Source organism: Oncorhynchus gorbuscha, unplaced genomic scaffold (genome assembly GCF_021184085.1).
Source record: "Oncorhynchus gorbuscha isolate QuinsamMale2020 ecotype Even-year unplaced genomic scaffold, OgorEven_v1.0 Un_scaffold_3352, whole genome shotgun sequence".
NCBI classification, from domain to species: domain Eukaryota; kingdom Metazoa; phylum Chordata; class Actinopteri; order Salmoniformes; family Salmonidae; genus Oncorhynchus; species Oncorhynchus gorbuscha.
The window spans coordinates 31,973-47,757 of record NW_025747612.1 but is presented as its reverse complement, the minus strand read 5'-3'; the positions used below and the strand labels follow the sequence as shown (position 1 = coordinate 47,757).

Here is a 15,785-nt window from a genome sequence, read left to right as displayed (position 1 = left end):
TATAAAATAATATAAAATAATGCCACGGAATTCTAAGCAAATCTTGTCTGCTATATGAACTAGTGTAGCCCAGAGCCATTTGGCATAGCCAGATCAGGACTTAACATAAGGACAACTCAGAGTATGCTATTCTGTTCTTCTGAAATATAATACATTTTCTTCCTATCATGCTTCTTTAGACCTGTCTAAAATAAATAATGACTTTATTGTGAAGGTGTAGGCTATATTTACATGGATTTAGTCCATTTAAAAAAAATGGCTTGTAGGCTAAATGTGTTTATGTTAATTAACGGTCAATTACCATGAGACCGACAGTTATTTGCTTGACAGTCATCGGCTGACGAAATTTTGTGACCGCCACAGCCCTACCTATTACCTATATGCCCAAGTGAGTGTGAGTGTTTGACAATGAGATGTGTCAGAGCGGTGTGTGTGTGTGGGCACGTGAGGATGAGCGTGCATGTTTGTGTGTCGGTGTATGTGTGAGAGAGAGAGACTGAGTGCGTGTCGCACCAGACAGCTTGCGGTTGTCCAGTTTGAGGCGGTTGAGTGGGTTGGTGCCGTACAGCAGGACGTGTTTCTCAGAGTGGACAGACTGAAGCTCCTCCAGAGTTGCCTTTCTGCTCCGGATACACTGGAGGAACGCACACACACACACACACACACACACACACACACACACACACACACACACACACACACACACACACACACACACACACACACACACACACACACACACACACACACACACACACACACACACACACACACACACACACACACGGAGCCAGGAGGTCACACACATACACCCATGAACGCACACAAATTACAGCATAGGTACACACACAGGCCTCCCTTGGAAAAGAGGTCTTCTGACCTCAATGGGACTGTTTAAAGTGACAAACAAAACACAAAGTATGATCTTGGAAATCTGGGCCTTAGCAAAGGGGAGGGGGGTGCAGTGCTGGGGTGTAACCCTAGGTGGCAGCAGTGTTCATAACAGGAGTTTCAACCAACATATTTAGTTCTGTGGTGTTGTGTAGAAAGGGAAAAGGGAGATACCTAGCCAGTTTTACAGCTGAATGCATTTAACTGAAATGTGTCTTCCGCATTTAACCCAAACCCTCTGACTCTAGAATATTGTAGTGTAGTATGTGCTGCTGTGTAGTGCTTTATATTGTACCTACCTCACACTGGTTCCTGAGGCCTCTCTCCTGAAGTCTGGACCAGATGCTTTGGATTCGTCCTGCGTGCTCGGGGTGTCGGCTGTTGTCGCCACAGGTGCACTGGTGCTTCAGCATCTGAGAGTCATACACCAGACCTACACACACACCGACACACACTGTAGTTTAGAGATCATACAAAATAGGTAGAAAGCCAGCCAGACAGATAGATAGTAGACGGCACCACAGAGATCCTAATAAATTAAGAGCTAATAATTCTATGGATGGGACCTACAGCGTCTTCTGAATATATAGTATGTTGTACACGAGATACAACAAGATACAACAAGCACTGTGTACCGTACAGCACTCCCCAAGTGTCTCTCACCAGTGGTGAAGCGTAGCTTGGCGGTGGTCTCCGGACCAGGGCCGGCCAGAGACTGTGGAGTGTCCGTGGGCCGTGGAGGAGGGGGTAGAGAGGTGGAGGCGGGGGAGGACTGGGCGCGACCGAGGGGCGGTGGGCAGGGCCCAGAACCACGGGCACATCCAGGGGGTCCAGGTGGGTCGCTTGTCTACGCCTGTCTGTCAGGACCTGGAGGTGCCTGGGCTGCTCCCAACGAAATGACTGGAGGGAGGGGGATAGATAAAAAGATAGAAAGGGAGGGAGAGCGGGAGGGAAAAAAAGTAGGTGAAAAGTTAAAAACAAACATTTAAAGGCTAAATGTTTGTTTACTTGTTTACCCAGAAGGTTATTAGGAGTTACTTTAGCAACAACATAAAATAGCCCAACTACAGCACCTTGTAAAAGCCATGACTAAGGGATGACTAACAGAGTGAGCCGTAATGCCATGGCACCCTCTATTGGAGAGCCAGAAAGGTGGCCCGAACTGAAGCTACAAATCAAAACTAATTGTATTGGTCACATACACATATTTAGCAGATGTTATTGCGAGTGTAGCGAAAGGTTTGTGTTCCTAGCTCCAACAGTGCAGTAATATCTAACAATTCACAACAATACACACAAGAAGAAGTAAAAGAATGGATTTAAGAAATATATAAATTAGGACGAGCAATGTCGGAATGTCTTTGACTGAAAAGACAGTAGAATACAATACAGTACATACATATAAAATTAGTAAAGCAGTATGTAAACATTGTTTAAACATAATTAAAGTGACTTCTGTTCCATTATTAAAATGAACAGTGATTCCATGCCTATCTACACTGTATATAGGACAGCAGCCTCTAAGGTGCAGAATAGAGTAACCGGGTGGTAGCTGGCGAGTGACGGCTATTTAACAGTCTGATGGCCTTGAAATAAAAGCCTTTTTTTCAGTTTCTCGGTCCCAGCTTTGATGCACAAGTAATGACCTCGCCCTCTGGATGGTAGCGGGATGAACAGGCCGTGGCTCGGGTGGTTGATGTCCTTGATGATCTTTTTGGCCTTCCTGTGACATCGGATGTTGTAGGTGTCCTGGAGGGCAGGTAGTGTGCACCCGCTGATGCATTGGGTAGAGCGCACCACCATCTGGAGAGCCCTGCGGTTGCGAGCGGTGCAGTTGCCGTACCAGGCGGTGATTCAGCCCGACGGGATACTTTCAATTGTGCATCCGTAAAAGTTTGTGAGGATCTTCGGGGCCAAGCCGAATTTCTTCAGCCTCCTGAGGTTGAAGAGGCACTGTTGTGCCTTCTTCACCTCCCCTGTCTGTGTGGGTGAACCATTTCAGTTTGTCAGTGATGTGTACACCGAGGAACTTGAAGCTTTTCACCTTCTCCACTGCTGTTCTATCGATGTGGATAGGGGGGCTGCTCCCTCTGCTGTTTCCTGAAGTCCACGATCAGCTCCTTCGTTTTGTTGACGTTGATGGAGAGTTTATTTTCCTGGCATCACTCCCCAGGGCGCTCACCTCCTCCCTGTAGGCCGTCTCGTCATTGTTGGTAATTAGGCCTACTACTGTTGTGTCGTCTGAAAACTTGATGATTGAGTTGGAGACGTGCGTGGCCACGCCGTCATGGGTGAACAGGAAGTACAGGAAGGAGCTGAGCAAGCACCCTTGTGGGGCCCCTGTGTTGAGGATAAGCACAAATGGAGGTGTTATTTCCTACCTTCACCCCTGGGGGCCCGTCAGTAAGTCCAGGACCCAGTTGCACAGGGCGGGGTTCAGACCCAGGGCCCCAAGCTTAATGATGAGCTTGGAAGGTGCTATGGTGTTGAAGGCTGAGCTGTAGTCAATGAACAGCATTCTTACATAGGTATTCCTCTTGTCCAGATGGGATAGGGCAGTGTGCAGTGCGATGCCGATTGCATCAGCTGCGTTTCTATTGGGGTGGTATGCAAATTGAAGTGGGACTATGGTGTCAGGTAAGGTAGAAGTGATTTGATACTTAACTAGCCTCTCAAAGCACTTCATGATGACAGAGGTGAGTGCTATTGTCATGCAGGTGAAAGAGGACCCAAAAGCGACTTAACAGAAACAGAGTTTATTCAAGTCCAAACAGAAAACGACAAATCCTGAATCCTTAACAGGAAATGTCCAAACAGGGAATAACAGAAATCCTCTAGTCTGTAGAGGGGGAATAACAGGAGAAGCGGCCACAGACTGCAGGTCGCTTCGGGTAGGCGCAGGCCGTAGCTGACAGAGACACCTGCTCACACGCAGCATCTGATGAAGGCAAAAACACGACAGGACAGGGCGATACACAATCACAGCACGGTGAATTCTAAACAAGGAACCGACAGGACAGGAACGGAACACAAAGGAAGAAATAGGGACTCTAATCAGGGGGAAAGGATCGGGAACAGGTGTGGGAAGACTAAATGATGATTAGGGGAATAGGAACAGCTGGGAGCAGGAACGGAACGATAGAGAGAAGAGAGAGCGAGAGAGTGAGAGAGGGAGGGGGAGAGAGAGGGATAGAAAGAGGGAAAGAACCTAATAAGACCAGCAGAGGGAAACGAATAGAATGGGGAGCACAGGGACAAGACATGATAATAAATGACAAACATGACAGTACCCCCCCACTCACCGAGCGCCTCCTGGCGCACTCGAGGAGGAATCCTGGCGGCAACGGAGGAAATCATCGATGAGTGAACGGTCCAGCACGTCCCGAGACGGAACCCAACTCCTCTCCTCAGGACCGTAACCCTCCCAATCCACTAAGTATTGGTGACCCCGTCCCCGAGAACGCATGTCCATGATCTTATGTACCTTGTAAATAGGTGCGCTCTCGACAAGGACGGGAGGGGGAGGGAAGACGAACGGGGTGCGAAGAAAGGGCTTAACACAGGAGACATGGAAGACAGGATGGACGCGACGAAGATGTCGCGGAAGAAGCAGTCGCACAGCGACAGGATTGACGACCTGGGAGACACGGAACGGACCAATGAACCGCGGAGTCAACTTACGAGAAGCTGTCGTAAGAGGAAGGTTGCGAGTGGAAAGCCACACTCTCTGGCCGCAACAATACCTTGGACTCTTAATCCTGCGTTTATTGGCGGCTCTCACCGTCTGTGCCCTGTAACGGCAAAGTGCAGACCTCACCCTCCTCCAGGTGCGCTCACAACGTTGGACAAACGCTTGAGCGGAGGGAACGCTGGACTCGGCAAGCTGGGATGAGAACAGAGGAGGCTGGTAACCCAGACTACTCTGAAACGGAGATAACCCGGTAGCAGACGAAGGAAGCGAATTGTGAGCGTATTCTGCCCAGGGGAGCTGTTCTGCCCAAGACGCAGGGTTTCTGAAAGAAAGGCTGCGTAGTATGCGACCAATCGTCTGATTGGCCCTTTCTGCTTGACCGTTAGACTGGGGATGAAACCCGGAAGAGAGACTGACGGACGCACCAATCAAACGACAGAACTCCCTCCAAAACTGTGACGTGAATTGCGGGCCTCTGTCTGAAACGGCGTCTAACGGGAGGCCATGAATTCTGAATACATTCTCAATAATGATTTGTGCCGTCTCCTTAGCGGAAGGAAGTTTAGCGAGGGAATGAAATGTGCCGCCTTAGAGAACCTATCGACAACCGTAAGAATCACAGTCTTCCCCGCAGACAAAGGCAGACCGGTAATGAAGTCTAAGGCGATGTGAGACCATGGTCGAGAAGGAATGGGAGCGGTCTGAGACGACCGGCAGGAGGAGAGTTACCCGACTTAGTCTGCGCGCAGTCCGAACAAGCAGCCACGAAACGGCGCGTGTCACGCTCCTGAGTCGGCCACCAAAAGCGCTGGCGAATAGACGCAAGAGTGCCTCGAACACCGGGATGACCAGCTAACTTGGCAGAGTGAGCCCACTGAAGAACAGCCAGACGAGTGGAAACAGGAACGAAAAGGAGGTTACTAGGACAAGCGCGCGGCGACGCAGTGTGCGTGAGTGCTTGCTTAACCTGTCTTTCAATTCCCCAGACTGTTAACCCGACAACACGCCCATAAGGAAGAATCCCCTCGGGATCAGTAGAAGCCACAGAAGAACTAAACAGACGGGATAAGGCATCAGGCTTGGTGTTCTTGCTACCCGGACGGTAAGAAATCACAAACTCGAAACGAGCGAAAAACAACGCCCAACGAGCTTGACGGGCATTAAGTCGTTTGGCAGAACGGATGTACTCAAGGTTCTTATGGTCTGTCCAAACGACAAAAGGAACGGTCGCCCCCTCCAACCACTGTCGCCATTCGCCTAGGGCTAAGCGGATGGCGAGCAGTTCACGGTTACCCACATCATAGTTGCGCTCAGATGGCGACAGGCGATGAGAAAAATAAGCGCAAGGATGAACCTTATCGTCAGACTGGAAGCGCTGGGATAGAATGGCTCCCACGCCTACCTCTGAAGCGTCAACCTCGACAATGAATTGTCTAGTGACGTCAGGAGTAACGAGGATAGGAGCGGACGTAAAACGTTCTTTTAGAAGATCAAAAGCTCCCTGGGCGGAACCGGACCACTTAAAACACGTCTTGACAGAAGTAAGAGCTGTGAGAGGGGCAGCAACTTGACCGAAATTACGAATGAAACGCCGATAGAAATTAGCGAAACCTAAAAGCGCTGCAACTCGACACGTGACCTTGGAACGGGCCAATCACTGACAGCTTGGACCTTAGCGGAATCCATCTGAATGCCTTCAGCGGAAATAACGGAACCGAGAAAAGTAACGGAGGAGACATGAAAAGAGCACTTCTCAGCCTTTACGTAGAGACAATTCTCTAAAAGGCGCTGTAGAACACGTCGAACGTGCTGAACATGAATCTCGAGTGACGGAGAAAAAAATCAGGATATCGTCAAGATAGACAAAAACAAAGATGTTCAGCATGTCTCTCAGAACATCATTAACTAATGCCTGAAAAACAGCTGGCGCATTGGCGAGACCGAACGGCAGAACCCGGTACTCAAAATGCCCTAACGGAGTGTTAAACGCCGTTTTCCACTCGTCCCCTCTCTGATGCGCACGAGATGGTAAGCGTTACGAAGGTCCAACTTAGTAAAGCACCTGGCTCCCTGCAGAATCTCGAAGGCTGATGACATAAGGGGAAGCGGATAACGATTCTTAACCGTTATGTCATTCAGCCCTCGATAATCCACGCAGGGGCGCAGAGTACCGTCCTTCTTCTTAACAAAAGAACCCCGCCCCGGCCGGAGAGGAAGAAGGCACTATGGTACCGGCGTCAAGAGACACAGACAAATAATCCTCGAGAGCCTTACGTTCGGGAGCCGACAGAGAGTATAGTCTACCTCGAGGAGGAGTGGTCCCCGGAAGGAGATCAATACTACAATCATACGACCGGTGAGGAGGAAGGGAGTTGGCTCGGGACCGACTGAAGACCGTGCGCAGATCATGATATTCCTCCGGCACTCCTGTCAAATCGCCAGGTTCCTCCTGAGAAGTAGGGACAGAAGAAACGGGAGGGATGGCAGACATTAAACACTTCACATGACAAGAAACGTTCCAGGATAGGATAGAATTACTAGACCAATTAATAGAAGGATTATGACATACTAGCCAGGGATGACCCAAAACAACAGGTGTAAACGGTGAACGGAAAATCAAAAAGAAATAGTCTCACTGTGGTTACCAGATACTGTGAGGGTTAAAGGTAGTGTCTCAAATCTGATACTGGGAAGATGACTACCATCTAAGGCGAACATGGGCGTAGGCTTATCTAACTCTCTGAAAGGAATGTCATGTTTCCGAACCCATGCTTCGTCCATGAAACAACCCTCAGCCCCAGAGTCTATCAAGGCACTACATGTAGCACCCGAACCGGTCCAGCGTAGATGGACCGACAAAGTAGTACAGGATTTTGATGGAGAGACTTGAGTAGTTGCGCTCACCTGTAGCCCTCCGCTTACAGATGAGCTCTGGCTTTTACTGGACATGAATTAACAAAATGTCCAGCAACTCCGCAATAGAGGCACAGGCGGTTGGTGATCCTCCGTTCCCTCTCCTTAGTCGAGATGCGAATCCCTCCCAGCTGCATGGGCTCAGTCTCAAAGCCAGAGGAGGGAGATGGTTGCGATGCGGAGCAGGAAACACCGTTGATGCGAGCTCTCTTCCACGAGCCCGGTGACGAAGATCTACCCGTCGTTCTATGCGGATGGCGAGAGCAATCAAAGAGTCCACATCTGAAGGAACCTCCCGGGAGAGAATCTCATCCTTAACCACTGCGTGAGTCCCTCCAGAAAACGAGCGAGCAGCGCCGGCTCGTTCCACTCACTAGAGGCAGCAAGAGTGCGAAACTCAATAGAATAATCCGTTATGGACCGTTCACCTTGGCATAAGGAAGCCAGGGCCCTAGAAGCCTCCCCACCAAAACTGAACGGTCAAAAACCCGAATCATCTCCTCTTTAAAGTTCTGGAACTTGTTAGAGCAATCAGCCCTTGCCTCCCAGATAGCTGTGCCCCATTCTCGAGCCCGGCCAGTAAGGAGTGAAATGACGTAAGCAACCCGAGCTCTCTCTAGAGTATGTGTTGGGTTGGAGAGAGAACACAATCTCACACTGCGTGAGAAAGGAGCGGCATTCAGTGGGCTGCCCGGAGTAGCAAGGTGGGTTATTAACCCTAGGTTCTGGAGGCTCGGCAGGCCAGGAAGTAACAGGTGGCACGAGACGTAGACTCTGGAACTGTCCAGAGAGGTCGGAAACCTGAGCGGCCAGGTTCTCCACGGCATGGCGAGCAGCAGACAATTCCTGCTCGTGTCTGCCGAGCATGGCTCCTTGGATCTCGACGGCAGTGTAACGAGCGTCTGAAGTCGCTGGGTCCATTCCTTGGTCGGTTCCTTCTGTCATGCAGGTGAAAGAGGACCCAAAAGCGAATTAACAGAAACAGAGTTTATTCAAGTCCAAACAGAAAACGACAAATCCTGAATCCTTAACAGGAAATGTCCAAACAGGGAATAACAGAAATCCTCTAGTCTGTAGAGGGGAATAACAGGAGAAGCGGCCACAGACTGCAGGTCGCCGGGTAGGCGCAGGCCGTAGCTGACAGAGACACCTGCTCACACGCAGCATCTGATGAAGGCAAAAACACGACAGGACAGGGCGATACACAATCACAGCACGGTGAATTCTAAACAAGGAACCGACAGGACAGGAACGGAACACAAAGGAAGAAATAGGGACTCTAATCAGGGGAAAGGATCGGGAACAGGTGTGGGAAGACTAAATGATGATTAGGGGAATAGGAACAGCTGGGAGCAGGAACGGAACGATAGAGAGAAGAGAGAGCGAGAGAGTGAGAGAGGGAGGGGGAGAGAGAGGGATAGAAAGAGGGAAAGAACCTAATAAGACCAGCAGAGGGAAACGAATAGAATGGGGAGCACAGGGACAAGACATGATAATAAATGACAAACATGACAGCTATGGGGCGATAGTCATTTGGTTCAGTTACCTTTGCTTTCTTGGGTACAGGAACAATGGTGGACATCTTCAAGTAAGTGGGGCCAGCAGACTGGGATAGGGAGAGACTGAATATGTCAGTAAACACTCCAGCCAGCTGGTCTGCACATGCATGACCAAAAGTATCTGGACACCTGATCATCAAACATCTCATTCCAAAATGATGGGCATTAATATGCGGTTGGTCCACCCCTTTGCTTCTATAACAGCCTCCACTGATCTGAGAAGGCTTTCCACTAGATGTTGGAACATTATCGCGGGGATTTGCGACCATTCAGCCATAAGAGCATTAGTGAGGTTGGGCACTGATGTTGGGCGATTAGGCCTGGCTCGAAGTCGGCGTTAAAATCCATCCCAAACGTGCTCAATGGGGTTGATGTCAGGGCTCTGTGCAGGCCAGTCAAGTTTTTCCACACCGATCTCGACAAACCACTTCGGTATGGAATTCACTTTGTGCATAGGGGCATTGTAATGCTGAAACAGAAAGGGCCTTCCACAAACTGTTGCCACAAAGTTGAAAAAAATGGTCTAGAATGTCATTGTATGCTGTAGCGTAAAAATGTCCCTTCACTGGAACCAAGGGGCCTAGCCCGAACCATGAAAAACAGCCCCAGATCAATATTCCTCCTCCACCAAACTTTACAGTTGGCACTATGCATTGAAGCGTGAATTATCACTCCAGAGAACGCGTTTCCACTGCTCCAGAGTCCAATGGCAGCGAGATTTACACAGCTCCAGTCAACGCTTGGCATTGTGCGTGGTGATCTTAGGCTTGTGGAAAACCATTTCATGGAGCTCCCGATGAACAGTTCTTGCGCTGATGTTGCTTCCAGAGGTAGTTTGGAACTCCGTAGTAAGTTTTGCAACCCTGTTAATAATATCATGGTAATAAGTGTACACATTCCCCTTACATAAATAGACCCACCGAGGTCAAAAGAGGTTGGCTGGTATTGCAAATGAGGACAGAACATTTTTACGCACTACACGCTTCACCACTCGGCGGTCCCGTTCTGTAAGCTTGTGTGGCCTACCATTTCGTGGCTGAGCCATTGTTGCTCCTAGACGTTTCCACTTCACAATAACAGCACTTACATTTGACTGGGGCAGCTCTAGCAGAAATTTGACGAAATGACTTGTTGGAAAGGTAATATCCTATGCCAGTCCCATGTTGAAAGTCACTGAGCACTTCAAGTAAGGCCATTCTACCGCCAATGTTTGTCTCTGGAGATTGCATGGCAGTGTGCTTGATTTTGTAAACCTGTTTGTAACGGGTGTGGCTGAAATAGACAAATCCACTTCTGTATATAGTGTATATTTGAGAGTGGGACTACTATAAGGATTGTGTTTATGTATGACCTATAGGTCCCTTTGTGTGTGTTTATATGTGTGTGTATATCTGTGTTTGTGTGTGTGTGTGCGCACCTGCGTGCATATGTTTGTGTCTGTGTACCTGATTCATCAGAGGTGTGTGTTCCATGGTGTGATCTCCTAGGTAATCGCCTGAGGAGGTGGACTCTGTGTCCCACATTGACTCAGTGCTACTGGTCCCACTCTGTCTTCTCCTCTGGTAGCCGTCCCCAGGCCCGGTCTCCGCCGGGTCCATGTCCTTCGAGGGGATCTGTGTGACACGAGACTTCTCACTGGACTTGGTCATGAGCTGATGAGGGAGAGTCACAGACACACTCTTAAGGTCAAAGGTCATGCATCAGTCTTCCCTCTTCTTTTTGTGTTGGTGAGCACTATTATGCGGTATCTAGATGTAATTTGTATTGTGCTGTGTGTGTGTGTGTGTGCGCGCGTGTGTGTGTTTAAGTCCCCACAAGAATAGTAGACCATTTTTTTTAACCAACTGGGGACATTTGTTCGTCCCATCGAGGTCAAATGCTACTTCTAGGGGGTTTAGGGTTAAGGTTAGAATTAGTGTTAGGGTCAGAATTACGTTAAGAGTTAGGGTTAGATTTAGGGTTAGGAGCTAGGGTTAGGTTTCGGGTTAAGGTTAGGTTTTTGGGTTATGGTTGGGGTTAAGGTTAGGGTAAGAGTATAGGTTAGGGTTAGGGAAAATAGGATTTTGAATGGGACTGAATTGCTTGTCCCCACAAGGTTAGCTGTACAAGAAAGGAAAGAGGAAAGGGGGATACCTAGTCAGTTGTACAACTGAAATGTGTCTTCCGCATTTAACCCAACCCCTCTGAATCAGACTGTGTGTGTGTGTGTGTGTGCGCGTGTGTGTGTACGCGTGTGTGTGTGTGCGTGTGTGTGTGAGAGCGTGTGTGGTGTGTGTGTGTCTTTGTCTATGCCCCTCTTTAAGATCACCTTGGTTTGTGTGTGCACGTATGTGTGTGTGTGTGTGTGTGTGTGTGTGTGTGTGTGTGTGTGTGTGTGTGTGTGTGTGTGTGTGTGTGTGTGTGTGTGTGTGTGTGTGTGTGTGTGTGTGTGTGTGTGTGTTGCTCAACAGTCCCTAAAATGTGTGTGTCCAAAAATGGTGTGTTCTCTCACCTTGCCCAGGTGTGTGTTCTGTTTGAGTCTCTCCAGCAGCAGTGCGTTGTGGTACTGCTGCATTAACTGGTGCTGGTGGTGGTGAGAGTGCAGGGGGGGCTCAGAGCGGGTCCGACCCAGGGGTCTGTGGGGGCCCGGGGGAGCCAGGCATTCCAGTCTGGAGGAGGGGTACTGGAGAGGGCCGGGGCTCAGGCCTCGCACTGAAGGAGAGAGAGGTGGGGAGAAGGGGAGGAAGAAAAAGGCGAGGGGGAGGGAGAGGAAGCAAGGAGGGTGAACATAGACAGCGATAGGGAGGGGGGAGAAAGAAAGGGTTGAGAGAAATAGAGAGGTCAGGATCATCATGTTTGACTAAAACGTTGTGAAAACGACCAGAGAGGAAGCAGACAGTGTGGTGGAATGTTCTGATTAGCTAGGTCTGTGTAGTCACTCCCAGATCAACCAGATCCATTATAGATTAGGGAAAGTTCCTAGGTCAGTAGGATAAGTGGCATTCAGTCAAACGATCAATAGAGGGCAGTGTCGCTCCGAGTGTGTTTCTGTTCGTGTGCAGCCGTCCTGAGGACTCCAGGATGACTGCAGGTGTGGCGTGTGTGTTGTGTGAGTATGCATACATATCTTCACTGAGTGTATTAAACACTAGGAACTACTAATATTGAGTTTCACCCCTTGTTGCCCTCAGAACAGCCTCAATTCGTCTTGGGCATGGACTCTACAAGGTGTCGAAAGCGATCCACAGGGATGCTGGCCCATGTTGACACTAATGCTCCACACAGTCATGTCAAGTTGGCTGGATGTCCTTTGGGTGGTGGACCATTCTTGATACACATGAGAAACTGTTGAGCTTGCGTTGCAGTTCTTGACACACTCAAACCGGTGCGCCTGGCACCTACTACCAGACCCCATTCGAAGGCACTTAAATCTTTTGTCTTGCCCATTCAAACTGTGAATGGCACACATACACAATCCCTGTCTCAATTGTCTGAAGCATTAAAAATATCTCAGGTTAATCTTCTTTAACCTGCCCCCTCCCCTTCATCTACACTGAATGAAGTGCATTTAAGTGACATAGCTTTCACCCGGTCAGTCTATGTCATGGAAAGAGAACCTAATGTTTTGTACACTCAGTGTACAGTATATGTACCCTATGAGTGGGAGTGCTTGTGTGTGTGTGTGTGTGTGTGTGTGTGTGTGTGTGTGTGTGTGTGTGTGTGTGTGTGTGTGTGTGTGTGTGTGTGTGTGTGTGTGTGTGTGTGTGTGTGTGTGTGCGTGCGTGCGTGCGCGTGCGTGTGTGTGTGTGTGTGCGCGTACATATCTGTGTGTGTTTCTCACCAGTGACTAGCTGTGTGTGCAGCAGCACTGAGGGCTCCAGGATGAGCAGGGGCTGGAGGCGTTGGTGAGCCAGCTGGGCAGCACTGAGGCCCTCCATGGGCAGGTAAACCTGGGGCAGTACCCTGGCCACCCTCTGGTGGCTACCCGACTCCCTGTCACCCTGGGTGGGCAGCCTGGCGCTGTTGGTGGGCAGGGCGGTGGAGCAGGGCAAGGAGAAGTGGGCCAGTGTGCCATCCTGGAGCAGCAACCTCTGAGTCTGATGGAGGGAGGGAGGGAGGGGACACAATAGGTCACGCACACTGTAAAACATAACTGCCAAACCCGCCTGCCTTCATGTACATATCTATAATAGCTTGTACCCCTGCACATTGATCTGGTACTGGTACTCCCTGTATAGAGGTCCATTCTTGTGTGTTTTATCCCTCGTGTTACTATATTTATTTGTATTATCATGTTTTAGCTCTGCACGGTAAAGTCTACACCCATTGCATTCGGCTCATGTGTCAAATACAATTTCATTTGATTCAATTGAAATAAGTTGGTGTTGACTCAAACAACTATAGTCATTGGAACTTCTGTCTATCGCCTCCTTTGAATTTCATGCTGTCACAGTTACCAGCCCTTTCAAGCTTAACATCCTTATCATTTATCGCCCTCCAGGTCCCCTCGGAGAGTTCATCAATGAGCTTGATGCCTTGATAAGCTCCTTTCCTGAGGACGGCTCACCTCTCACAGTTCTGGGCGACTTTAACCTCCCCACGTCTACCTTTGACTCATTCCTCTCTGCCTCCTTCTTTCCACTCCTCTCCTCTTTTGACCTCACCCTCTCACCTTCCCCCCCCTACTCACAAGGCAGGCAATACGCTCGACCTCATCTTTACTAGATGCTGTTCTTCCACTAACCTCATTGCAACTCCCCTCCAAGTCTCCGACCACTACCTTGTATCCTTTTCCCTCTCGCTCTCATCCAACACTTCCCACACTGCCCCTACTCGGATGGTATCGCGCCGTCCCAACCTTCGCTCTCTCTCCCCCGCTACTCTCTCCTCTTCCATCCTATCATCTCTTCCCTCTGCTCAAACCTTCTCCAACCTATCTCCTGATTCTGCCTCCTCAACCCTCCTCTCCTCCCTTTCTGCATCCTTTGACTCTCTATGTCCCCTATCTTCCAGGCCGGCTCGGTCCTCCCCTCCCGCTCCGTGGCTTGACGACTCAATGCGAGCTCACAGAACAGGGCTCCGGAAGGCCGAGCGGAAATGGAGGAAAACTCGCCTCCCTGCGGACCTGGCATCCTTTCACTCCCTCCTCTCTACATTTTCCTCCTCTGTCTCTGCTGCTAAAGCCACTTTCTACCACTCTAAATTCCAAGCATCTGCCTCTAACCCTAGGAAGCTCTTTGCCACATTCTCCTCCCTCCTGAATCCTCCTCCCCCTCCCCCTCCTCCCTCTCTGCAGATGACTTCGTCAACCATTTTGAAAAGAAGATCGACGACATCCGATCCTCGTTTGCTAAGTCAAACAACACCGCTGGTTCTGCTCACACTGCCCTACCCTGTGCTCTGACCTCTTTCTCCCCTCTCTCTCCAGATGAAATCTCGCGTCTTGTGACGGCCGGCCGCCCAACAACCTGCCCGCTCGACCCTATCCCCTCCTCTCTTCTCCAGACCATTTCCGGAGACCTTCTCCCTTACCTCACCTCGCTCATCAACTTATCCCTGACCGCTGGCTACGTCCCTTCCGTCTTCAAGAGAGCGAGAGTTGCACCCCTTCTGAAAAACCTACACTCGATCCCTCCGATGTCAACAACTACAGACCAGTATCCCTTCTTTCTTTTCTCTCCAAAACTCTTGAACGTGCCGTCCTTGGTCAGCTCTCCCGCTATATCTCTCAGAATGACCTTCTTGATCCAAATCAGTCAGGTTTCAAGACTAGTCATTCAACTGAGACTGCTCTTCTCTGTATCACGGAGGCGCTCCGCACCGCTAAAGCTAACTCTCTCTCCTCTGCTCTCATCCTTCTAGACCTATCGGCTGCCTTCGATACAGTGAACCATCAGATCCTCCTCTCCACCCTCTCCGAGTTGGGCATCTCCGGCGTGGCCCACGCTTGGATTGCGTCCTACCTGACAGGTCGCTCCTACCAGGTGGCGTGGCGAGAATCTGTCTCCTCACCACGCGCTCTCACCACTGGTGTCCCCAGGGCTCTGTTCTAGGCCCTCTCCTATTCTCGCTATACACCAAGTCACTTGGCTCTGTCATAACCTCACATGGTCTCTCCTATCATTGCTATGCAGACGACACACAATTAATCTTCTCCTTTCCCCTTCTGATGACCAGGTGGCGAATCGCATCTCTGCATGTCTGGCAGACATATCAGTGTGGATGACGGATCACTACCTCAAGCTGAACTTCGGCAAGACGGAGCTGCTCTTCCTCCCGGGGAAGGACTGCCTGTTCCATGATCTCGCCATCACGGTTGACAACTCCATTGTGTCCTCCTCCCAGAGCGCTAAGAACCTTGGCGTGATCCTGGACAACAAACTGTCGTTCTCAACTAACATCAAGGCGGTGGCCCGTTCCTGTAGGTTCATGCTCTACAACATCCGCAGAGTACGACCCTGCCTCACACAGGAAGCGGCGCAGGTCCTAATCCAGGCACTTGTCATCTCCCGTCTGGATTACTGCAACTCGCTGTTGGCTGGGCTCCCTGCCTGTGCCATTAAACCCCTACAACTCATCCAGAACGCCGCAGCCCGTCTAGTGTTCAACCTTCCCAAGTTCTCTCACGTCACCCCGCTCCTCCGCTCTCTCCACTGGCTTCCAGTTGAAGCTCGCATCCGCTACAAGACCATGGTGCTTGCCTACGGAGCTGTGAGGGGAATGGCACCTCAGTACCTCCAGGCTCTGATCAG

General features: G+C 50.1%; 1 protein-coding gene across 1 annotated transcript in view; it reads right to left on the bottom strand.

The window, feature by feature from the left end:
* Positions 1-513: 513 nt before the first annotated feature.
* Positions 514-15,785, bottom strand: part of LOC124027545 (histone deacetylase 7-like) — a gene marked incomplete at its 3' end in the record, with an annotated part of 38,497 nt that continues 23,225 nt past the window's right edge. Inside the window, exons 9-14 of the mRNA XM_046339953.1 lie at positions 12,875-13,130; positions 11,546-11,745; positions 10,500-10,706; positions 1,527-1,791; positions 1,191-1,324; positions 514-634 (exon numbers count right to left, since the gene is read on the bottom strand). Of these exons, the coding sequence (XP_046195909.1) occupies positions 514-634; positions 1,191-1,324; positions 1,527-1,791; positions 10,500-10,706; positions 11,546-11,745; positions 12,875-13,130 (1,183 nt within the window). The remainder of the gene's footprint in view (positions 635-1,190; positions 1,325-1,526; positions 1,792-10,499; positions 10,707-11,545; positions 11,746-12,874; positions 13,131-15,785) is intronic.